Genomic DNA, 24036 nt, shown 5'->3' on the forward strand with positions numbered 1-24036 from the left:
CTGCGGTGCCGCTGACACAAGCCGGGATGCCGGCGGTGCCGCCGCCGAGGGATCCCGTCACGCCGGAGAGCGGCGGTGCCGCGCCGTGCGGCGCCGAGGCGGGGCGGTGGGAGCATGCGCGGGGCGCGCGCGTCACGGCAGCGGGCGAGGCCGGCGGAGCGCGGATCGCGGCTCCCTCCCCCGGCACAGCCGCCGCCGCCGCCGCCGCGCCTCGAGCCGAGCGCCCGCCGCAGCCCCGCGCCCGCTAAGCGCGCAGCCCGGAGCGGCGAGGACCCACCCCCGCCTCCGGCCTTCCTCCTCCCCCTGCCGCTCCTCCTCCTCCTCCTTCTGCTCCGCCCCGCCCCGCCCGCGGCCGCCCGCGCTGCCCGCAGCCCGTGGATGCGCTGAGCGCTCGGGCACGGAGCCGCCGGCCCCGCCGCTGCGGAGCCCGCAGGCCTTTGTTAATCCCCGCGGCTCTCGGCGTTGCGCTGCCTCCTGCTCCCTGCGCCCGGGCGGCGGCGGCGGCGGCGGCGGGGGCTGCGCTTTTTTTTTTTTTTTTTATCCCCTCCCTTTTTTTTTTTTTTTTTCCTTTTTGAAATTAAATTAAATCCCTTCTCGCCATGGGATGTACCCTGAGCGCCGAGGAGCGGGCCGCCCTGGAGCGCAGCAAGGCCATCGAGAAGAACCTGAAGGAGGACGGCATCAGCGCGGCCAAAGACGTGAAGCTGCTCCTGCTCGGTGAGCCCCGCTCCGCTCCGCGCCCCGCTCCGCTCCGCGCCCCGCGCTCACCGCTTCTCTCTCTCTGTCCCGCAGGGGCCGGCGAGTCGGGGAAGAGCACCATCGTGAAGCAGATGAAGTGAGTGCCGCGGGGCGGCGCGGAGGGCCGCGGGCGCCATGTTGTACCCGAGGGCAGCGCCGGGCGGGAGGCGGCGGCCGCTGCTGTTCGGGGCCCCGTGGTGCTGAACGCCGGGTTGAGGGCGGCGGGGGGGCGGCCGCGGCTGGGACCGGCGCTCGGGAGGAGGAGGAGGGGGGGAAAAAAGCACGAAATCCGCCCGTAATGCGGATTTAAAGCGAGGAACGCTGCCGCCCAAAGCCCCTTTTACCCGAGATTTAAGCCTTTTAATTAATGAGAGGCGAACTTGGCTGCCTGTCGCCAATTACATTGAAAACGGGTTATTAAAAAGGGAAAAGAAAAACACGCGACCCGACGCGCTGAAAAAGTCAGCCCTGTTCTCACGCAGCATCTCCCTGACAGATGTGCCAGGCCCCAGTGGGAATGGGCCGGTATGGCTGCCCCACACCGTGCCCCCGGCACACGGTGATCTGAGCACGTGGCCAGGCAGTGCTTCCAAGGGGAGAGCCAGCGGGGCTGAGGGAGAGCTTAAGGAGGGGTTGGAGAGCCTGCAGAGGTTTGGGAGAGCCAACAGAGATGTGGGAGAGCCTGTAGAGATGTGGAAGAGCCAACAGAGGTGTGGGAGGGCCTTTAGAGACCTGGGAGAGCATGCAGAGATGTGGGAGAGTCAATGGTGGTGTGGGAGAGACAACAGAAATATGGAAGAGCCACTGGCGATGTGGGAGAACCTATAGAGGTGTAGGAGAGCATGTAGAGGTGTGGGAGAGCGTACAGAGGTGTGGGAGAGCCAACGGAGGTGTGGGGAGCTAAATGTGGGAATGGGGATCCAACAGAGGCATTGGGATCCAACAGAGGTGTGGGAGAGCCAGCAGAGGCACACAGAGCTAATGGAGGCACGGGGAAGTCAGTGAAGGTGCAGGGAACCAACGGTGGTGTGGAGGTGCAGAACTACTCCATTCCCTTTTCTTCCTATTAATTAAAGCCCATCCAGCCCCAGCCTCCCACTGGAATGAGCAGGCGCCATAGCTGTGCATTGGGCTGGGTGTCACAGTGGTAGAGGCACGGAGAGGTTCTTGTTTCCCGATAGCGGAGGAGCCGGTGGCTGGGAGGAGCCCTGGGGCCGCGGAGTGCGGGCGGTGCGGGCGGTGCGGGCGGTGCGGGCGGTGTGCCCGCTGCCATCCGCAGTCCCTCCGCGTTGTCCCGCGGGCGCGGCGCGGTGCGGCTTTCAGGCGGTTCGCGTGGTGGACAGCGCCCAGCGGGGACTCGAACCGCCGCTGGCGCTGCGCTCGGCTCCTCCCTCGGCGCTCGGCTGCCTTCGGAGAGCGCTCGGAGGCGGTCGGGGGGGGAGCCGAACAGGCTCGGAAACAGCCGAAGGGGCTCGGGCGCCGCTCGCCAACCCGCGGGCGTGGGCTCGCCGCGGGCCCGCAGCCCGGCTCGGTGCCGTGAGCGTACGGGGATAGCCGGTCCTGCGGGGGTTTCCAGAGGACCGAACCACCGTCCCCGCCCAAGGCAACGCTCTTCCCACAGAACTGCAGGGCTGTGGCAGCGAGCAGCCTCGCCCTCAGCGCCGTTCCATGCGCCTCTCCCACTGCTATCGGTGTGCAAAGGCACCGAGCCCCTGTGAAAGGGCATTTGGGGCCGGCTTCGGGGATTTGAGGCTGGATTTGGGGCTGGGAGGACGGGTTTGGTTTGTATGTGAAAGGTGGATCTTGAGAGGAGCTACTGCAGATGAACAGCAATAAATTATTTAATCTCTAGGAATCGCTTCTGCGGAAGCGTGCTGGAATGGCGGGCGACGGTTTAGTGGAAAGAGAGGCTGTGGCTGCCACAGTAACAGCGGCAGCTGTTGAGAAGGGGCAGCTGTGGCCTTACACAACCGTGCACGGGGCTCCCGTGCTGCGGGGAGCAGAGTTCTTGCTGTTTAAACCAAACCGGTTCCAGATCACAGCCGGCTCGCTGGGCTACGTTAGTAGAGTGAGGGCTGAGAAACAGCCTGTTGTGCATCTGTCCTTTCAAGGAAGCAGCCCCAGCGTGATGCACGGCAGCTTGCAGCCCTGTGCCTGAAGATGCGGAGCTGGCTGCCGCGGTGGCAGCTCTGGGCGTGCAGCGGGGCCGCGTGAGGCTGGGCTGGGTGGGGACGCGGCGTTGCTGGGAGCAGCCGGAGGGAGCCGGCGCTGCAGGGCGCCACGGGGAAACGAACGCTTCTGAAAATTAATTTAAATATAATGCAGGCATTAGCATTTCACCTGGTCAAGCTCCATTACGCGGGCTTGCTGAGAACCTAATGAATTCTTAATAAAGATTAAATTGCGCGTTCATTAGATTTTGATGAAAGAGACCGCTGTTTTATTTTTTTAATGCTGTGTTATTGGTGTGCCTCTAGATAATAAATCTCAGCCCCGTGAATGGCTACGGCAGTTTGACACTCGGCTGTCGCCTCGTGAAGGAGCACAGGAATGTGCAGGCAGATGAGAAAATGCTAAGACAAAGGAACGGAGAGCAGGCGTTGCTCAGAGCGCTGAGGAGAGGTTACGTGCTGCCCGGTTAGTCCTTGAGGTAGTGGATAGTGGGGAAGAACTAGCAGGTAGAACTGCAGCGCTTGGAGAGCTTAGCGAGGACGGGGCTTGGGGCTGATCAGTGCTTGGAGGCACCTTTTGGCAGGTGGCGGGGAGTCAGCAGTGAAGAAAGGAGGTGCAGGTGGGCGCAGCCAGGTAGGGCTGCAGGCCAGCCTGCATTGGCAGTGACAACACGGGCACTGTGGCGCTTCCCTCAGCACAGGGTGATGGCTCCCACAGCCCCTGTGCCTTGGCTGTGCTCATCCTGGCTGGTGGCGTCTGCTCGGGATTGTTTCGCATCCTCGTCCATGTGTCAAAAGCAAGAGGAGGGCTGTGTGGCTTGGGGAGCACCCCGAGAGGTGCACGTGTGCCACGCAAGCCGGTGTGCTCAGAATCAGACAGTGACCAGGCTGTTTTCTGCACCTTAAAAAATAGCTTTTACCAGGCAAATCTGGAGCTCCTTTGAAAATCCCAGTCAGAGGGTGAGAGTGATTCAAGATAAATTTGTCTTCCTCTCCCCCCACCTGGTCTCTGCGAGCTCGCTTTGATGTAGGACTGCAATGAATGCCAACATTTTTTAAGATCTTGTATCTTGAAGTAAACATTGAGGGCAGACAGAATTTGATTTCCTTTTCTGGATTATCTGGATGGTAGCTTTGAGGCAAGACTTGTTATTGGTATGTGGGACTTTGTAGGGAATTACAACTCTGGTGAATGTGCTTGTTCATCAAGCAGCCCCAGCCTAGGACAACACCAATATCTCAGCCTGTTACTATTCAGCAGAATAGTCAGATGCATGCAGTGTTCCAGTGGTGAGCAGGGAGGAACTATTCCCTGAACACTGGGGAATTCAGCATTTAAATGTTAATGCACAACGCCTGAATTAGCTGGCATGGCTTCAGAACCAAGGTCCGGCCACTTACTCAGCAGCTGCCTTTCTGGATGGTGAGCCATTCCTCCTTCCCAAACAAGAGGTTAGTGATGGCTGCAGCATTCAGGAGGACACAGGGCTTCACCTGCCTACAGCAAAAATCATGGGTTTTTGGGACATATGTATTTTTTTTGCTCTTGCTTCCAGCCCCCTATATCCTCCCAGACAGTCTCATCTCATTTCCCCAGCAGTGCTGGCAGTGCCCCACTGATGGGCATCTTTGCAGTTCCATCTCTTTTTGCATTTAAGTTGCACCAAAGATGGGAGTGTGTAATAAAGGGAAAAATCAGGCGAGAGTACAACATTTCTCTTGATGTACCATCTTCTTCCCAACAGCCATCAGTCCCAATAGCCTGCTGATATATTGTTTTGACCTTTATCAAAGAGCCCCTCGAAACAGCTCCAGGCTCTACATGCTCTCCATGTAACTGAATTACTGATAATCTAATGAACTTCTTCCGAGTGAGAAACAGTCCCCACCCACTGGTTTACAGCCCGTCTCAGCAATTTGATGGTAAATGCCATCAAAACCCAGTGATGTGTTGTGAACACCCACTCGGGGCCTTGCTCTTTGCTGTGTGTCTGCGGCTCAGCCCTCAGCAATTTCGTGCTTTCAACCCCTTCCCAGATGCTTTTTTGCATCCCTGGGTGCTGTGGGTGCCGCTTCCCATGCCCTGCAATGGCACAGCACCCTCTGAACTGGGCAGAAATAAGGGCTGGGGCAGAGGAAAGTGAGGCTATCTCTTTTGGCTTCTAGTTGCAAAAGATGAATTGTATTTTCAGCACTTTTTTCCCTTCCCTTTGGATTATGGTGCTCATAAAAGAAAACACTAGCAATCATAGTTCATCTCTTTGTACTTCTTGTTATTAGGCTGAGAAATTTTAGAGAAAAGCAGTAACTATATTAGCAGGCAAGACAGAATACATTTTAGGTTTGGGTTTTTCTTTTTCCTTGACAGTTCTTAATTTGTTTCTTGTATAAGAAACTCATAACAGTAAAAATATCTTTCAGTGACAACAGTGAACTGCATAGCTTCTCCTCTTTCAACCTACTTTCAAAACCTGAAAAGAAATTTGCCTGTCATATTCTGACATGACACATCTAGTCCTGTTGGAAATGTTTTAGCAAGCTAATGAGATGAAAGCAGTTCTTTTAATGAACTCTGAAGAAAGAGACAAATCTGCACAAATGTAACTGGGGATGTCTTCTTTTATGTTTGGCTTGGCTAACCCAGAAGTTGTAAGAAACGTTAAGTTGTGTCGTGACAATTGGAAAATGGTGGTGGTTCTTCTCAGCCTCTTCTCTTCCATCTGTCTGGCATCATAGAGTCATAGAACCATAGAATGGCCTGGGTTGAAAAGGACCACAGTGATCATCTGGTTTCAACCTCCTGCTATGTGCAGGTCACCAACCAGCAGCCCAGGCTGCCCAGAGCCACATCCAGCCTGGCCTCGAATGCCTGCAGGGATGGGGCATCCACAGCCTTCTTGGGTCACATCTAACATGGGTTCTCTAGTGTGATTTCCTGGGGAACATCACCAAAAAGGGGGAGGAGAGGAGCGGAAAAGAAAAAAATTAATGAAGGTAGAGGTGCTTTGTTGGCTATTCTACTTGACTTGGTCAAGAGAAAGAGGAAAATGAAGAAAAGATTCACGCTGGTCAAGGCAAGAGCAGGTTATGGTCAGTTGGAGAGTAAGAGCCAGGCGGTCAATAAATTCCTATGGAATCATCAGCAGTTGCCCATGTGACAGCTAGTTTTCTTCAGCCCTGTTGCAGAATCACATCCTACCCCTGTGAGTGTTAAGCTCCCCCAGTTTTGCCTGGGTTTGTAAGACAAAAAGTCCTCACTGACTGCTGAAGCTGGTAGATCTGCCACTCGAAAGCCCGGTGCAGGAGCAGGGATCGGAGGATTGGAGGCTTGTTGTAGAGCCTAAAATTGCTTCTGTGAGACCTGGACTCACATAGTGACTGAGTGAATTCCGTTCTGGGGATTCTTTGCATTTGTCTTTGCTCTGGTTTTGAAACTTCCAGCTCTTCTGCCTTCAGAGACAAGTTAAAAAAAATAATTGTCCTTAGTTTAGCCTATGGATTCCAGGTTGGGAGTACAGTAAAAAAACAGTCCGAAAGAAGACAAGGAAACAAAAAACATCTCAACTGCTGAGTTGTTTTTGCAGCCTCATTCCTTTTCCTTTTATTTATTTATTTATTTTTTTAATTTCATGTTATTATTATTATTGTTATGCATTAGCAAGACTAAAACCAGTGATCTCAGTTAGTTTAAGTCAGCTTGAGTGGCCTTGCCCCTGAATTCTCTCTTTGACCTCAGTAGGCTTTGGACCACATTCTTCCTAAACCAATGTCTGTCCAATGTACAGCTGTCAGGAGATCTGTTGAATTTCAAGTGTTTGCATGGCATTTGTAGGATTGTAGACATGGTTTCATCTGCAGAAATGAAAACTGGAAACGAAAAGGTCTGGAAATTACATTTTAAAAAATATTGGCACCTTAAAACCTGCAGTCATTTTTCTCAGCCGATAAATTGTTTGGTTTCATCATTGGTGAGAAGTACAAATGATATTTTGCCATGGTTTTCCTAACGCTAAAGAAACGTTCTACCACATACATAAAAATCACCGTAAGCTGTTAATTGAATCATTCTCGTTTTATTTTCAAGGCCATTCATGCAAATGACAGACGCAGGGAGGCCAGAGGATTATAGTCTGATTATGGGATGCTGTTAGCATTCTGCCTAAAATCAGAAAATGCAAAAGGCTGAAAAATGCTTCTGGATAACACAAAGCAAAGAGCTGAGCAAAAGGGAGAAAAATCCCTTTAATCCAAAACTCAGTCGTTTTCTGTTCATAGTGATGATGTTATAAAACTTTTGATGGGGACGTTTCTTAGCTTACCAACAGAAATGCTTATCTCCTGCAGCTTTCAAGTTAATTGAGAAAGAACTGAGGAGCACAGGGAATTGTGTAGTAAGCTGACATCCCATCTGTTTGCAGATTGCTAATCAATAGCAGTTTTGACATTGAAAGAGAAGAGCTGTAAGTGCTTTGTTTTTCTTTATTCCCGGGCATATCCTGCTCTGCTTGGTCACCAAAAATTGCATCAGTGCATCACAGAATCATTAAGGTTGGAAAAAGACCTCTAAGATCATCTGGTCCACCTACCACCCATATTGCCCACTGCCATGCCTTCAGTGCCACATCCACCCTTTTCTTGAACGCCTCCAGGGATGCTGCCTCACCACCTGCCTGGACAGCTGTGCCAGTGGCCTGCTGTTCCTTCTGAGGAGCGATTCTTCCCACCCAATATGAGAGAGCAGAGCTTTCATCGACATTAATAAGCTTAAAGATCCAAAGAAAAGCAGTTAGAGAAAGAAAAAAACACGGTAACAGAAGGTCCTGCCCAAACCTAGGAATTTCTGTGGCTCTCCAAAGCCTCCTTTGGTGCAGAAATCCGTTTTGGTGGTCGTTGCAGGACCTGCTTTTGGAAAAGGTTAGGGCGGCAGCCATCCCTCAACTGCCTGGTGTACACTTGGAGGATTTCTGCACTACCTGTGAATTGTTACTGAAAGAGAATGGGGGGTATTATGGAAAATATCACTTCAATGATAAAAACGTGCCGAGTTTGGTGATTTGTCCTCTCCATGCAAGAGGTGACTGGAGGTAGGAGCTCCGCTTTTGCAGCTCTTGTCTGCAGCACACAGGAAGGGCTGCACGCACAAAATGGCTGTTGGGTGTGATGATCCAGATGGCAAATAAGAGGTTTTGCTGCTGGACTCCTGTGGTGGGCGAGAGCATAGAATCGTAGGATTGCTTAGGTTGGAGGGGACTCAAAGATCGTCCCTTTCCAACCCCCTGCTGTGGGCTGGTGACCAGCCATTGGATCAGGCTGGATCAGGACACAGGAGATGCGTTGTTGCCCACTGTGCAGGGGCTCCTTTCCAATGTCAGGTGAGAGGTCCTCTCTCATTGCTGACAAATTCCAAAATAGCAGCCAGAGCTCATGCACCACCAAAGGCACTGCAGAGCCTTCATCCTCACCCTCTGTCAGCACATCTCTGGAATGGAAGGAAATCACTGTGATGAACAAATGCCTCGCATCGTCATTGTCACCCATCACCCTTGGTAATTAATTGTTTACCCAAATTGGACAAACTTTTCCACGTGAATGAGGAGATATTTACGTAATAAAGCAGAAAGCTCCTAGTGGCGTGATTTGTTTTCCTCAATTTAGCTGTAGGATACATTTTTATTTTCCTGATTTCCAGCTCAACAAAATCTCCAAGTGCTGTATCCCCTTCTTGCCTTCAAGGTGGGTTCTGCCTCAGCTTACATGGGAAACCCAGCTACTCTGTGCATGTCTGAGGGGTTCAAACAGAACAGTGGGTGTTTGGGATATTAGGAACAATTTATTCTCCCCAAGAGCAGTGATGCAGTGGCACAGCTGCCCTGGGAAGTGGGGAGTCACCGTCCCTGGAGGTGTCCCAGAGCCATGGGGATGTGGCACTGAGGGACGTGGGCAGTGGGCACAGTGGGGGTAGGCTGGGTTGGATTTGGGGATGTGAGAGCTCTTCTTCAACACTGGTGGTTCTGTGATTCTACGAAGTGCAAGCCTGAAAGTCAGCAATGCCTTCTGGTGGCATTGGCATCATGTTGGCAAGGAGGCAGGGACCCCCAGGGCTGCAGCACACGTGTGCTTGGTAGGAGTTCTCTGTGTCTGTGGGGCCTCGTCTTGCTGTGATGGGAGTGGGGCAGGAGGGGTTAAAGCTGGTGCTGGTGCCAGGGGATCCGGAGGGAAGAAATGCAGGGAGTGAGGCCATACATGGGAAAGAATTAGTGGTAATTTTCATGCAGTTCAGTAAATAATTCAGAATCTAAAGTTAACTTATCTACTTTCTTGTTTATCTGCGTTTTCTGTTTTCAGATCGTTTCAAGAAATGTTTGTTTCTCAATCATTCTTGCGTAAACAACAAATTGTAATGTCTTTTCTACATGACAGGGCATGAAAATTGATTATTACACTGGTACTTTTAGTTCTGATTGGAGAGATCAGATTGTTCTGTTTTTTTCCCATCTGTGGTCAAACCCGCAGATATTCAGAATCAGCTTTACATTCAGTTTCTGTAAGAGCTCCTGCGTAAGGCTTTGAAATGGGTTTTTGGAGTTGAAATGTAAAATATAGGAAACCTTATGGACTGCCCACAGCAGCGGTACCAACCCAGGCAACCCAGCATGCTGAAATTCCCCAACAATATAAATACGCTGAAGCAACTGCTCACTGCTGCTGGCAGCGGGGCCACAGGACTTGCAGTGCTGCCAAGTGATTGCTGCTGCTAATCTGGAAATAGTTAGATGTAGCTCATGTTTCATTCACGCTCAGGTCCCAAACCTCAGGACAATTGAGTTTTCCCATAGCGTGCGCATCAACATCAATGGGTGGGAGCAGATCTGGGTTATTGCTTGCAGACAGATGTGTGTGCACCCAGGTTGGTTGAAGACAAAGCTCAGGCTCATCTCTGCTGGGCTGACCAGTTTTAGTGCCCTCCTGTGTATGAGATCTCTGTCCACATATTCATTTCTACATCTCTTGGAAAACACAGGGCAAGAAGAAACAATTCCTTTTGTCACGGCCTTTTTCCATTTTGACTCAAGTTCTCTCGGGTACCAGCTTTCAAATTTATTTCTGTTGCAGTTGTTTGCAGTGTTATTCGTATCAAGAGAAGTCATACTGTCTGGTTTTAGGAGGTTCTCATAACTCAGCAGGACTTGTGCCTGTGCAGCCTGTTCAAGCTGAGGCAATAGCTCTGCTCTGGGCAGCAACCTTTTGCCTAAGTTTAACAAGAAAACCCCCATTAATCTCTTATTCAAGATTCCCAACTTCTGCTTAACTAAAGGACTGTGTCTGTTTGGAAACCAGCTGAGGCTCAGTCATAAGCAGTGCTACCAGAGATCATCTTGAGGATACACATCAGGATAGGCTCAGCTGGGTGGGAGGAATTGGTTGCTAGTTTCAATTTGCACCGCATCAGCTTGTTTTCTTGCTCCTAGTTGATGCTTTCTTGGATTCTGAAACCCCAAGCAGGGGTTTGATTAACATCTCTTTTTGCTAGTGACAGGGGTTTAAGTCATTTCTGCCTGTCCCTGCTTGTTCTGAACCCAGGGGCCATTTCTGTGGTACGGTGGTGCAGCAAATCAAGCTCCTGCACGGTCTGGGTTAACACAGCATTAACCCAGGAGGCGGCAGCAGGGCTTGTCCATCACGAGCTCCCAGTAAGGCACAGCACGCTGCACACTGAGCTGTGAGATCACACTGGAAGATTCAGTCACTCTTGGCTGCTTCTCTGCTTGGGGCTTAATTTTTTGAAGGTAAATCAGTCACTTTCAAAGACTTTGAGAAGTCATTTCGAGAAGTCCTTCTTTATTCTTAACCGTTCAAATGACTTTTTTTTTTTTTTTTTTTTTTCCAAACCAGCCCTATGTTCTCCTGTTAGTTCCTGTAAACACAATGCAAATCTTCCACTGGCTCAAAGTTTCTGTGGGTTTTTTAAACAAACTTCCTGTGACCCTCTGTGCAGCAAAAAGCAAAGTGCTTTTGCAGTCTGTCGCTGTGTCAGCTCGGTTGGACCACATCTTATGCTTGTGGAGGTCAAATCCATTTTATCTGGTTATGCTTTTTCAATCACATTTACATTTTTAATGCAGTGCTCAGGTTTGCTTCACACTAGAATGAACTCTGTGGTTTCATAACAAGCCTTAGCTGTCCTGGGCTTTGGAGACTTCTCTCTTTTATTTCCCCTCAGCCTTAGACAGAGTCTTTGTAATTTATAAGGTAAGTTTCCTCCACTGGATAGCCAGAATGCTGCGGAATCCTGTTATGCAAGTGGCCAGTAATATTTTCAAGTTTCATTTTACCTGGAGCAGATTTTAAAGCCTCCTGGTGCTTTGCAGGGACTCACCAGCTTGCAGCTTCAGCAAGATGCCTTTTGTGCTCTCCCCCTAAATAAACCAGGCTGGAAAGTCCTTTTTGTGAAAGGTCTTTGTCACATTTGTAGCATCACAAGAACTTCAGAAGGAGTCTGCCACGTGGCTGCAAGGTCAGCTTTCAGTGTAAGTCCTGCATTTTCTCTTTTCCTTAGAAGAGGCTTTCAAACACTCCTCTTTTTCCCAAGAAGATGCTGAGTGCTAAGTAATTTAACAAATAGCAAAACCCATACCAGACAGTTTGGTGTCTTCTGAAGCCCCAGCCGCCTTTGAGTGTGAATGAGCCACCTCTTCACTGCCTTTTACACCAGTGACCTCCAGGCTCCAGCTAAATTCTTTCACTCTTTCCCTGGGAAAATAGAAAGTTTGTTGACCTGTACCATCACTTGTAACTGAGCAGGAGAGAAGTGACCAGCTGGCACTGCCAGTGGCAGCAAGAATGTAGTGCCAACAGCAGAAAGCATAGCAGAGGCAAAAAGAGGCAGAGCCTGAAAGCAGGAGTCAAGTGAGGAATCACGACCAAGCTCAGGCTCTGGATAACAAAATGAGGTTGTTTCCTAAGCAGTCAACCAGAAGAGTGACAGCATCTTGGTACAGCAGTGCACAGACTGGACACCGACACCTCCGTGTGAACCTTGCTCAGAGCAAGTGCCAAGAATAAGTGGATCAGAGCTGTCAGAGCTGGTAAGAAGGGCAGAGGGTGGCAGGAGAAATGATGACCCCCCATTCACGGTGTTAAGTGTGCCTGGTAGGATTTGATAGAGTGAGAATGCCAACAAGATAGATCCTAGAAAGCCCCCTTTTCATGGGAAGTCTTGGAATCTAATTTCCTAAATGAAAGGACACAAAACTCTGCAAGCTAAAAGATAAAATGTTCCCGTATGTCTTTCCTTTCCTAAAGTGCATCCTTCCATAAGCAGCACAAAAGTGCAAAGTAGAGGGATAGGAGCTGCCTCAATTCAGATTCAGTTACAACAAGCCTCCTCTAACCTCTGATTTATTATCTCCTAGAAGATCTCCTACATATAAATTGTAGAGGTCTGAATTGCAGTGAAGAGGCCCTGGGCCATTTGCACAAAGCTGATGCAGTAAATACTCAACAGCAGAGTATAGAAAAATGAATGCGAATGAACAGAGAAACAAAATCAGATCTTACGTCCATCAAATATTGATATTTGATATCAAATATATCAGATATTACATCCGTAGCAAAATCACGGTTAATTTTTAGTAGCTGACATGCTGTACTCTTTCACTTAGTAGCAAAACACACCCTTGATGTTAGGTTATGTCAGATTGACAGAGCATCACTGTCAAAGAGAGTGTCAAACTTTCAGAAGTGGATCGAGTGCCGTGTAGAGGAGCAAGGAAGGTGAATATTCAAATGAGAATATTTGTTTCTCCTGAATGCTTTTTGGATAAAGAGCCAGGAATTCCAGGTCTGAGAACCGATTGATGAAAGCTGACCTTGATGTGGACAAAATGGTCAACAGCTTCAGAATAATGAATTACGAGCAGAAATTGTGCAGTCAGTGATGGAGTAGATCAACAAAAGGTCATTTTGTCCAGCTCTGTCCTAATGCAGAACTCTTCTTGCTCACGTATTTCTCAGTGCTTTGTGATGTACTTGTAAATAGACCAGACACCACGATTTCCACAGTTACATCTGTCTCAACTGCAGCGTTTAGCATAGAATAGATTTCACATTGAATATCCTTATCCTTTTTACTCTGAAATTTCCTTTTGCTTCTTATAATCATTTCCCAGCACAGAAGAGTTTATAACGACATCAGCTGCTGGAGTAGGAATACAAACTGGCGAATCTCGGAGCTGATCTGTATCTTTTCAAGCTTTTTTGACCAAAGTTTGGAACAGGAGTTAGTGGTGCTTTCCTTTTCCCATCCTGAAGATTTCCACTGAAAAAGAGGCTGTCCTCAACCAGAAGCATTGCGGTGGTGGAAAATGAGTCATAAGTACACATCATGTGATGTTTTCCCATGCAACAGAAATCCCAGCAGAGGCCTGCCTTCCAACCTGAGCCCCATAGAAGCTGTGTGAGTCCATAGTACAAAAATTCACCCCAGAGCTACTTCTTCCAGCTGAGCATCTCTGAGAATGGGCAGCACCAGCAGAAGGAGGAAGACTGTCTTCGTACCTGGCTCCAAGTGATTATTTTTAAACAGCACTTGTACCATTCATGCTATTTCAGAGCTCTGGCTGGCCAGGCTGGCTCAGCAAAAAAGGCTGCAAAGCCCCATGCAGCTCTGTGTCCTCTACTGACAACTGTGTAGCTCTGCGATCCCCTGAATCTTGCTGCAGGTTTCAGAGAGAGCAGTGCAGTCGTTCTGAAAAGCAGGCTTCAAGCTTCACAGAACAAGCAGTGGTGTTATTTGGCCTCTTGGTGGTTTTCTAAAAGTAGAAGATGCCCAAGAACTCTCAGTATCTGCAGCTGGTGCTTGCCAGAAACGCTTGCTTGATCTTTATGGATGAGTGGAGAGCAGGAGAGAGGAGGGGGAAGGCCTCGGAGGGGAAACAGCTGAGGAGATACAAATGAAAATTCAATTAAACAGAAGACATGGAAGATTCAAAGCGGCACTGACGCTCTGCTCAGGGCTGCTGATGAGCCTTGACTTCAACACGAAATGTAACAAATGAAGAAGGCATCAGCGAAGAAAATAAATGACCACCCTGGAAGGAGCTAAATTACATGACCAGGAAGATAAAAGCATTCAAATAAGACACTTCTTTTTATGATATGCCTGGGGCTTGTAAGAAATGCAACCAGAATGTTAGATCTTGTGTTTGTAACCGTTCCAAAACTTGTCCGGTGTGAGAGAATTTCTTTCCTAAAGGTCTGAGTTTGCCAACTGGAAGACTTGAAATGGATGATTAATATGATCCCCTACTGCTTTCCACCCTGCGTAGCCATCAAAATGATGTTCAGTGGGTATACTAAAATCAGAATGGTGGCATTTTGCACTTGTTTTACCTTCTGCCTTCTGTAACACTAGTGTGGGTTGATAGAAAATGGTCCATCTTGGTTGTTCTGGCTGCTGCTGCTTTCGTGTTTTGTGGGAGAGGTGAGCAAATGCTGGGTATTGCTGGGGAAGCTGCGGTCGCTCAGAAGTTGAGTGGTTTTCTCTGTTAAGATAAGCTGTTATTCCTCTAGAAAATGGTTGTCATCAGTTTATTGCAGCTTTATTTTGCTCTTTGCCAGCTGTGAGAGGAGTTTGTTCAGCACAGCTGGTCATTCCAATAGCTTGATTTGTCCTATAAGTATTTTGCTTCTTTTGGGACGTCACTACAATCACCTTGAAAAGCCTGTTAATAGTAATTGAAAGCAATCTCAAGCTTGCATGGAGCATCGGGGATTGAGTTGCGTTTTATTTCTGTAAAATAGAAATCAAAGTGAGCTGTTACAGATGCAAGGAAGCTAAACAACAGCTAGGGTTACCGTGCTTTGGGAAACTTGTGGTGGTAGAGGAAACTCCAAGTGTGTCTTGACCCAAAGCCCCTTAAGATGATATGGATCTTCCCAGTGACTTCAATGACCTTTGTGATCAGGTTCTGAATGCAAAGTACAACCAGCAGGGCAGAAAGAGGTTAGGCACTGAGTAGTCAAGGACTTTGCATTTCCGGGGGGGTACCTGAGTCACCAGCCCGTGTGTGGGGGATGGGGTTGAACCTTCTGCAGAAAGCGGTGGGGAACTGAAGTGACGGGTGCTGCTGGGTTGGACCATCCAGTGCTGAGACTCGGTGATCTTTGAGACCGTTTTAAAATGGAAACCAGTTTTCTTGGAAGGGAGGAGCTCTCTGATGCCATCTATTCAGTTCCTAGTTGTTAGTTATTTTAGCTGATACCATCTATATGCTAAGTCAGTCACGATGAATGGCATTTAAAGCATCCCGACCTAAGTCATTACATTATCACATTCGGGCCAGGCTTTAAGTAAAAGAGATTTGGCTTGTTCTTTTACTTGGCCCTTTCCCAAATGTTCTGCCGTTATAATGGAGGATTATCTGCGCTGGAGGTTTTCTTCATTTCCATTAGCAGACAAAATCTCCCTCGGCACAGGGCAGCCCTGCGATGTGGGAGGAGCTTGTCCATGTGCTCGCTTTGTCATCTGGCAGAGCAGAGCCTGACACCCCCTGACACTGCAGGGCTGCCCAGGGGCTGCTGCTGTCTCAGTGTGTGGAACATTGTTTTCTGAAAGGGAGGAGAATCGGCCCTTTATTGACCAGGAGTCACTGGGCAGCGTGGTCACTGAGCTGGTGCTTGTTGATAGAGCTGACTTTTCAGTGAGGGCCTTTGTGGGCTTATCTGTTCCTTCAGTCTGCGTCTTTTGGAGGGGCTGAGGTGGGGCCCTATCCTTCCCAACCCCTCTGCCTTTTCTGGCAGAAGCACAGGGATGGAAACAGGGGGGCTCTTCATTTTCAGGCCTAGGGATCTCCGTGAGACCCCCTCACTGGGATGTATCACATACTACTAGAGATGTACTCTTAGTTCGGGGGTCTTCTGCAGTTGGTTTGCAGACCACAAGCAGTCCCTGCTGCTCTGGTGGGCAGTGCAGCCTGGTTGTAGGGTTGCATTGCCTTGCACAAACAGGGCTGCTGTTTGAGATCACAGCTTGGTGATCTCTTCCCCAGCTCATCTTGCTGTGAGGCTCCATGCAGTGCCAAGATCAGCTCTCAGGACCAAGCGTGCTTTGCAGGCCACATTTCAGAGTGAGGTTTAATGTGCACTGTTTATGTCTGAGACTAAATTCAGGTTGCTGTCTTCTTTGTGTGGGTGCTCAGAGGGCCAGGTGGTTCAGGTCTTTGGGTGCTCCCAGTTCCTCAGCTAAGGAGTTCTGTAAATACATTTTTTGCATAAAAGGGAGAAGACTTAGACATGCAAATTGCTTTTACTTATCTTATTTATCCCAGAAAAATGTCAGCAGAAAAGCAGAAGAGGCAGAGTATTATGTCACATGGCCACAAGGAATGGTAGTAAAATGCTGGTTGCTGGCTAGGATGAAGTGTGACTTCAGACCCCAGGTGAGAGTAGTACATGATCTGTAGATTTGTGTCAAGATAACTGATTTTAGGAGGGAGTTTTTCACTTAGGAGGAAGTTTTTCACCCAGAGGGTGGTGAGGCACTGGAACAGGTTGCTCAAGGAGGCTGTGGATGCCCCATCCCTGCAGGCATTCAAGGCCAGGCTGGATGTGGCTCTGGGCAGCCTGGGCTGCTGGTTGGCGACCTGCACACATCAGGGGGTTGGAACTGGATGAGCACTGTGCTCCTTTTCAACCCAGACCATTCCATGATTCTGTGATTCTATGATTCGATGCATGAAGTCCCTAGGAGCCTATTAGATAAATAAGCCATTCTACAGATGCCTAAACCAATTTCATTTGGCATTAAACTTTCTCTCTCCAGTTGGTTTCTTAAATTTTTTAAGCTAATCTGTCTGGAGGTACTGCACAACATCACAGGATCATTAAGACTGGAAAAGACCACTAAGATCATCTTGTCTACCCATCAGCCCATCAGCCCATCATGCCACGGGGAGACAGAACTCTTATCACAGCTGGGGAAGGCTAACAAGCCATTTTTCGTGTCTGCTTAGAAAAAATGAAAGCATCTGGGCTGATGCATGCATGGAGGAGCAGGAGAGAAATCCTGTCCCAAGGCAGCAGTGTGATGGTGCATGGTGGTTCCTGCAGGGTCTGCAATGATGGAGCTGTGCTGCACAGAGCTGCTCCAGCTGCAGCAAAGCCAGGCTGGGCACCTCATCAGGTTCTTTAGGTATCAAGGAAGATTTGACCTGAAGATGTCATTGGATTACTTGCTGGCTTGCTCTGATCAAATTTGCTTTGATGCCATAAGAGTGAATGTGATGCATATGAAACTCGGGGTCATGAGCCAGTGTAAAGGGATAAGGTAATGAACTTTGGTGGAGCCTTTTACTATCTCTGTATTAGAGCAGTTATTGGAAGGCGCTAATCCCTCTCTGCTGATTATTGACTTTTAAATGAATCCTCACACACCCTCCAACAGCAGAACTTGTGGGTTTTCAAGGCTCAGTAGAACCAAGACTTTGCCATTTATTTCACTGTTACTATTATTTTTGTATTTCAAAGCAGAGTTTTCTACTACGAGTTCCCCACTGTTTGATCACAAAAGCGAGCCAGGGAAATTGTTATTTTTCATTCTGAGCCTTTTGTGCTTTTTATTTTTGTAACCCACGTGAGACGACTTTGCTGGTCATTAGCCGACTTGGGGAAGCGAGCTTTCTTTGTTGGGCGATAGCAGGGAAACATCAAATGTCTGGTTCCATGGAAGCAACTTGCTCTTGAAATAAAGCAAGCGTTGATAAGTTGCAACCCTTAGCTATGTTTGTCCTAGTAAATAAACATCACCAGGATGCGAGCACAAATACACGTTGTTTTGCCCTGTTTAGCTATTCTGAGATTGTGTCAGGCCGACAAAATTTCCTCTGCATTGCATCTCCTCATTCTATCACTTGCTTGTATTGCAGATGATGTGTGTTTCCGCACACCTAGCCAGGGGTGGATGTTGCAGTCATTGATCAGCGTGGCAAATAGCCCTCGAAAAGCATCCCATTACAACAAAGAGATGTGTGCTTTTGATGGGTTTCTATCAGTGAACCATTTGCCTCTGTGGTGCCTTGGAAGGGGAAATTTGCTTAGAGGTGACTGTGGTTTGCCAGCACAGGACACGCAGGGCACATCACACCCTCAGCACCAGCACTGCGTCCAGCTTAGGGACGGCCATTGATATGTGCTGGCATAAGCAGGCCAGAAAAAAGACCCCAAAGATCTGTTTTTGAGAAGAAGATTTGGTTTTCCAAGATATCCATAAAAAAACCTCATTAACCATTTAGCAATGGGCTGCTTAGCTCAAAAGGCAAATTCCCCAGTTGAGCCTCACAAAATCAGGCCTGTGCTTCCTCCCTCACAGACAACGGGTGCCAAAATAAAACAAACCAGAAGCAGGAGACCCAGCCGAAAAGGATGGGGACATTTGTTCCACTTGGAGCAGGGGCACACCGCTAATTTGGGCAACGTGGCAAGATCAGATGGTAGCATTAGATTATGGAAGTTCGTGGTGATGGAGGGAGGCTGTCCTGCACAGAGAACTGTCCTGTGGAAATTAGGAAGGGAGCAGGACAGCTCTATTACTGTGATTAACTCGGGGTTTTGCTGGAACACACACAAGCTGTAAGTCAATCAAGATCCCACTGTGCCAGGAGCTGTACGTCCAGCACGGAAAGGCGGTCCGTGCTGCACAGAAGCGTGTGTTCTGGCTGATGCTCCCATCCCTTTCCAAACCGCCAGATTAACAAAATCATGTCTTCAGCAGCAGAAACAGTGAGTTCCAGCTTCAGGTACTTTGCCTCACGGGTCAACTCTGGTGTAGCTCCTCTGGCATGTGGGAAGACTGCAAGGATCATAGAATCATAGAATCATGGAATCGTTTGACATGGAAGGGACCTTTAAAGGTCATCTAGTCCAACTTGCCTGCAGTCAACAGGGACAGATAAAAAGGTCTCCCTTCTCTCCCCTCCCTTATGGTTCCATGACAGCTGCAGGAGCGCAGTGCCTTCAAGGCTTCAACTGTCCAAGAAACTGAAATATTTCTGAAGGAGGGCGAGCAGCACTGCGCTTATTGTCTGGGCTTATTGATCAGGTTCAATAGCTAGATTAACACTGAGGAGCAGACACTTGTAACTGCCATCTGTAGCAGATGTAGATGTAGAGCTGGAGAGGTTAGAACACGAGCTGCAGACCCAGCTTTTGGTGCTCTCCCCTCCATTGTCACTGAAAAACAGCAACAAAGAGATCAGATCCCTGATGCACACACCTTCTGGCAGAGATCAGCTCAGTACAGCATCTTACTAGAGCTCCAGCATATAATTCTCCAATTTAGGCCAAATTCAGAAGCGACTCTGAAGATGGTTAAGATGCATATCAGAAGGAAATTGGTCAGAAAATGGATGTCGGTGGGCGTGAATAACACGGCACAGCATAACATGCAACACTTCTGCGCTCAGTGGGAGAGTGAAATTGGTTTAAGTGAGAAAAACTCACACGGAATTGGGGTGGGGGCGGATGCAGAAGCATAACTCTGAAAATGGCCTCTTTCTCAGAGGAAAAGGAAAAACCAGGAGGAGAGGTTCCTGGGAACACAGCCCTGGTTGTGAGATGTGCCCCGGGGCTGTCGCAGACCCATGAGTAGCCCAGGCTGGATGGGATCCCGAGCAGCCTGACCTGATGTGTGGCAACCTGCCCAGGGCAGGGAATTAGATGATGGTCTTTGAGGTCCCTTCCAGCCCAATTCTGTGAGTCCATGGTTCCATGAGCTCATGATTCCTTCTGCTCGTTCTCCTCACACCCCTATCACACTGCTGTGTGCCCTGGGATTAGTTTGGAGCTCCTCTTTTTACACCCAACAGCAGCGCTGACCCTCAGCCCCCAGCCCGCCCTGTGGCCACGCTGCAGTTTCCTGACAGAGGAAACTGTGTGTAATGCCTTGTGGTAAGGAAACACAACTGCTGTACTAACAAAAGAACGTGGAGCTTAGCTTTTGCGTGGATGTCTTATTAGGTCAGAGTCAGCTGAGACACACTTTGATTTGTATTCCTGGTGGCTGTGCACAGGCGCTAATTGGCCCAAGAAGCAAGGGATCTTTGTTGCTTTTGTAGTTTAATGAGGAAAAATATTGTGTAATGTGATGATTATTTTCTAATAAGAAAAACCACAGAGAAACAGAGTGTGAACAAAAACCTGTGATTGAATAAAGACTGGATTTTTAATTAATATTTCCTTCTGTTACTCACTTGCTCTGGTCTCTAACTAATTATTAACCCTAAATATGACCCTAATGTTATATAAATATTGTTTAACTTAATGTTCATAGAATTGTTTCAGTTCGAAGAGACCCTTGCAGGCCAGCCTGCAGTGAACAGGGACACCTCCATCTCCTTCAGATGCTGTATGTCCATACGCTCCATTTTGTTTAGAACTGCCTATATATTTCCCTTAATATGCTGAGCTTTTTGTCCTAGCTTTACTTTTACTGACATTTATGGTCATGTTTAACCAACATGAAAGACTAAACTGAGACATTCGTATTTGCAGGATTGGGGACTTTTATGCATACTTTCACTGCATGCTGCTGTGGAGCTGTGGTTGGCTTGAGAATCCTTAGCTGATTAGTGCTGGATGTTAAGTAACAAAAAAAGCCCAAACCCTAGTCTCTCTTTGAGGCATAATCTAAGCATATATTATTTGAAATGAAGAAGAAGCAGTGTTGCTGATCTTTAAAACAGACATGAGGTGTTAGACATTTCAGTTTGACAGCCAAAATTTAGTTAGTGAATGTAACTGGACCTTGAGTGTAGTAAATAGTCGTGTATATTAATCAGTTTGAGCCTGGATTATTTAAAAAAACAAGTAGTGATAGGATTCTGTGGGTCTACTCTCCTAATTTTGGTACCTGCTGTGCTCGGAAGGCACTGCAGGGTGCCTGCTCTTCTTGCAGGGCTCTCCTTGCCTCCTGGGCTTGCCTTAAAGCCTCTGCTGTCACAGGACTTTGTGAATTCCAGGGCTTGGGGGAAAAAAAATCTCATCCTCTGTAGCAGCACAGAAGTTGAAGGTAGATCCATAAACCATAAAAATCCAAACATAATTTGAAAGAAGCATGTGTTCATTATACTTTTAAAAAAGAGACTAAAAATGCAGTTCTTACATGCTTCAAGGCAGCAATTTCATACCTGTCAGACTCTTGAACACATGAAAATCCTCAGCACATCTAATCGGCAGTATTCTTCTTTTTCCCATCTTTTATACATCGCCGTTGATCGCGCTGCATGGTCGTTATGTGCCTTATCCCTCCCTGGAAGCCTTTGCCCTGAACTGGCACAGATCCTGGGGAAAAGGGCTCCGCTCGGTAATCCTGCTCAAGGCCAGAGGCTCTTTGCTGTGTTGATTTGCAGGTTGCAAAATTTTAAGTTTTGGCCATAAAATCAGCAGACCAGAGCTGCATCCCCCGACTGGAACAGAGCCATTGCATAAGCACGCACCAGTTGTGGACAGGCATCTTTTGAGGTTGCTCTTTCAGAGGATGATTTCTGCCCTGTAGCCTTTAAACGGCTAAAAAGGGAGTAGTGCCTGCCAAAAAAATTGATTTAAGAAATGGGGAGGGGGGTGGGAAAGGAGAAGAAACACCATCCCCTTTGCTGGCATTTTGTATGGAGCTGCCTTCGAAGAGACAAAGGCGGGGACGGGGCTGTTGCACTTGCAGAGTGGGCAGTCTGACGCCCCGCGTTCTTAGCAACAACATGGTATTTACCCTATAACATGGCAGAAGTGTTAATTATCCAGATCCAGTAATAGAAATAGCTATTTACTGAGGCTTGCTGCTTTCCCCAAAGAACAGGGTCTGGATTCCCAGTGGAACCATTCATCGGCGGTTGGACAATGAAGGCTCTGCTGTGGGGCTTTCAGAGCAGCAACAAAGATTTCTTCAGCTCTGTGCCACCGGAGCTGACTCCCGCTATGGTACAGATTTGACAAAGGGAAAAGGAAACAGAGTCAATTGCTAACACACATTTCTCTTTCTGTAGCATATTTCTTCCTCTGTACTTCTCACAGCACTACAAAAGAGGCAAGTGGCGTTGCCTGCATTTAACAGAGGGGGAAGCCGAGGTGTGGGAAGGGAAAGCGATGTGTGCAGACTTTGGTGGCTGCTGACAGTCAGAACAAGGAACAGGAGCGCTGCCCAAGACATAATTCCTTGGAAAACCCATGCATTCTCCTGGCCATAGTGAGAGCCAGTGAGAGTATATTTCCATACATTTGAATTGCGGGTTATAGCAGAGGGGGAAATACAGAGGGTCATGCAGAATTGTACGCCCCTATTTTTATACCCTCTCAGCCTCTACTTTCTTCCTCCTCTGCTATATCGGGCACTTTGGGGATAGGCTGCACACATGCTAATACAATGTACTTTGGGCTTCATGCATATTCATGCAAACCAGGCTGCAGTTTCACTTCACGTAGGCTTTTCTCCGAGCAATTTTTGCTGTTGTGAAACATTTTAATTAATCAGACATTTTAATTATCTGTAACCCTGCTGAAAATGCCAGCACAACGGCACAGATAGAAGGAGACAGTTGCTCAGGTCAGAGCTCACTACGAGAGCAAGCAGTGTGGCTGCAGGCATGGGGAAAATACGGAGTTCTGAGTGGCATCTTGGTGTTGTGAGGAAGGATAGTGGCCTTTTTAGGCTAAATGTTAGGAAGAAACTGTATTCAGAGGGCGGTGAGGCCCTGGCACAGCTGCCCATAGGAGATGAGGGTGCCCCATTCCTGGAGGTGCTCAGGGCTAGGCTGGACGGGGCCCTGGGCAGCCTGAGCTCTGAGCTGATGGAGGCACCCAGCCTACAGCAGGGGGCTGGAACTGGGTGGCTGTAAGGTCTCTTCCAACCCAACTGTTCTGTGATTGAGTGATTTATCAGGTCAGGAAGCCTACTTTGAGGCACAGGTGGTGACACTGGGTTGGCATGCTGTTAACTGGGAAGCTGTGTCATAGAAGTATTAAAATTATCTTTCCTAACTCTTCCTGCCTCAAACAATCCGCTTCACCAAATGACTTTAAATGCTCTGTGCTTTTATGAAGCTGATCCTCAGGTCATTTCCAGATTGATTTCACTTGCAGTCAATGAACGAGCAGGGCTGGCTGTTCGCCTTTGGCTGGGCCACTTGGTAGGGACACGTGCATTGCAGCAGGTGATGGCTCAGACCCCTCTCTTCTCAGCATGCCTAGAAATGAACAGCCTGCTTCTCATCTGACCACAGTGCACAGGAGGCTGGCGCTCCTCTGGCTGGGAAGTGATGGAGGTTCACCTGTGTGGTGGCAGAGGGCCGGGGCAGCTCTCAGCACACGAAACGAACGTTGTGAGTCTGAAATTCCTTTTCTGCTCTTCAAAAGGTGGATATGCTTCGGTGCATAGGATGGACAACTGCAGCACAATGTGAATAATAGATTCTGGGAATCGGTGAAAACCATTTATTTAAACATCCAAATATTTGGAGCCTTGTTGTTGGTATATTTCCCCACGCTCCCTGCAGTGAAAGGTTTTGGGAATTTCACCTTGCAGATCTGCTGTCTTGTGGCTGGTGTGAGCTGAAGGTCCACGAATGGAGCAAATGGGATTTCAGCCCAAGGAGTTTGCAGCTGTACCCCTTCTCTTTCTGGAGAGACCACTTGGATGGGTTTGATGAGCTGGATTGACTATTCATCATAAAGACTCCTTTTGACAAAGCTGTGAGAGCTTTCAGAGCCTTTCCTCACAAAACAACTTAACTCCCCTCTTTTCTTCCAAGAACTAATGCAGAGAGCAGAGTTGGGGGTTCTACTTGCACCACCCCCCGCTGCCTTTTGGCACCGTTTCCGTGTCCCGCAGATTATCTGTGCAGGGAAGGTCTCTGTGTGTGCTTGGGCTGAGCTCTGGATGCTGGCTGCCTTCTCCAGGCTGTGCAATATGGATTTTGAGGCTTAGTAGGCAGCCGGTGTGAGATTTCAGCCCAGGGGGACGGGTGGGAGGAGAGGAGCAATTCTGTCTGAGGGCTCACTCTGCAATGACTGCTGCTTCCCTCTGTGCTCTGTGCTGGCTCCTGGGGGCAAAGCGCACCGAGGCAGCTGAATCAGGGAGTTC

At 48.5% G+C, this 24036-nt stretch overlaps 1 protein-coding gene across 3 annotated transcripts in view; it reads left to right on the forward strand.

The window, feature by feature from the left end:
* The first annotated feature begins 342 nt into the window (after nucleotides 1-342).
* GNAO1 (G protein subunit alpha o1) overlaps nucleotides 343-24036 on the forward strand; it is a 116573-nt gene continuing 92879 nt past the window's right edge. For 2 of the 3 annotated variants that reach the window (XM_052685315.1, XM_052685316.1), the window contains exons 1-2: nucleotides 344-717; nucleotides 793-835. In XM_052685315.1, coding sequence (XP_052541275.1) covers nucleotides 600-717; nucleotides 793-835 — 161 coding nt within the window. In that variant the 5' untranslated portion in view covers nucleotides 344-599. Of the gene's footprint in view, nucleotides 718-792; nucleotides 836-24036 lie in introns of all 3 variants that reach the window. The other variant, XM_052685317.1, reaches the window with a different exon arrangement.

This window comes from Tympanuchus pallidicinctus, unplaced genomic scaffold (assembly GCF_026119805.1).
Source record: "Tympanuchus pallidicinctus isolate F22 unplaced genomic scaffold, pur_lepc_1.0 scaffold22, whole genome shotgun sequence".
Classification (NCBI taxonomy): Eukaryota; Metazoa; Chordata; class Aves; order Galliformes; family Phasianidae; genus Tympanuchus; species Tympanuchus pallidicinctus.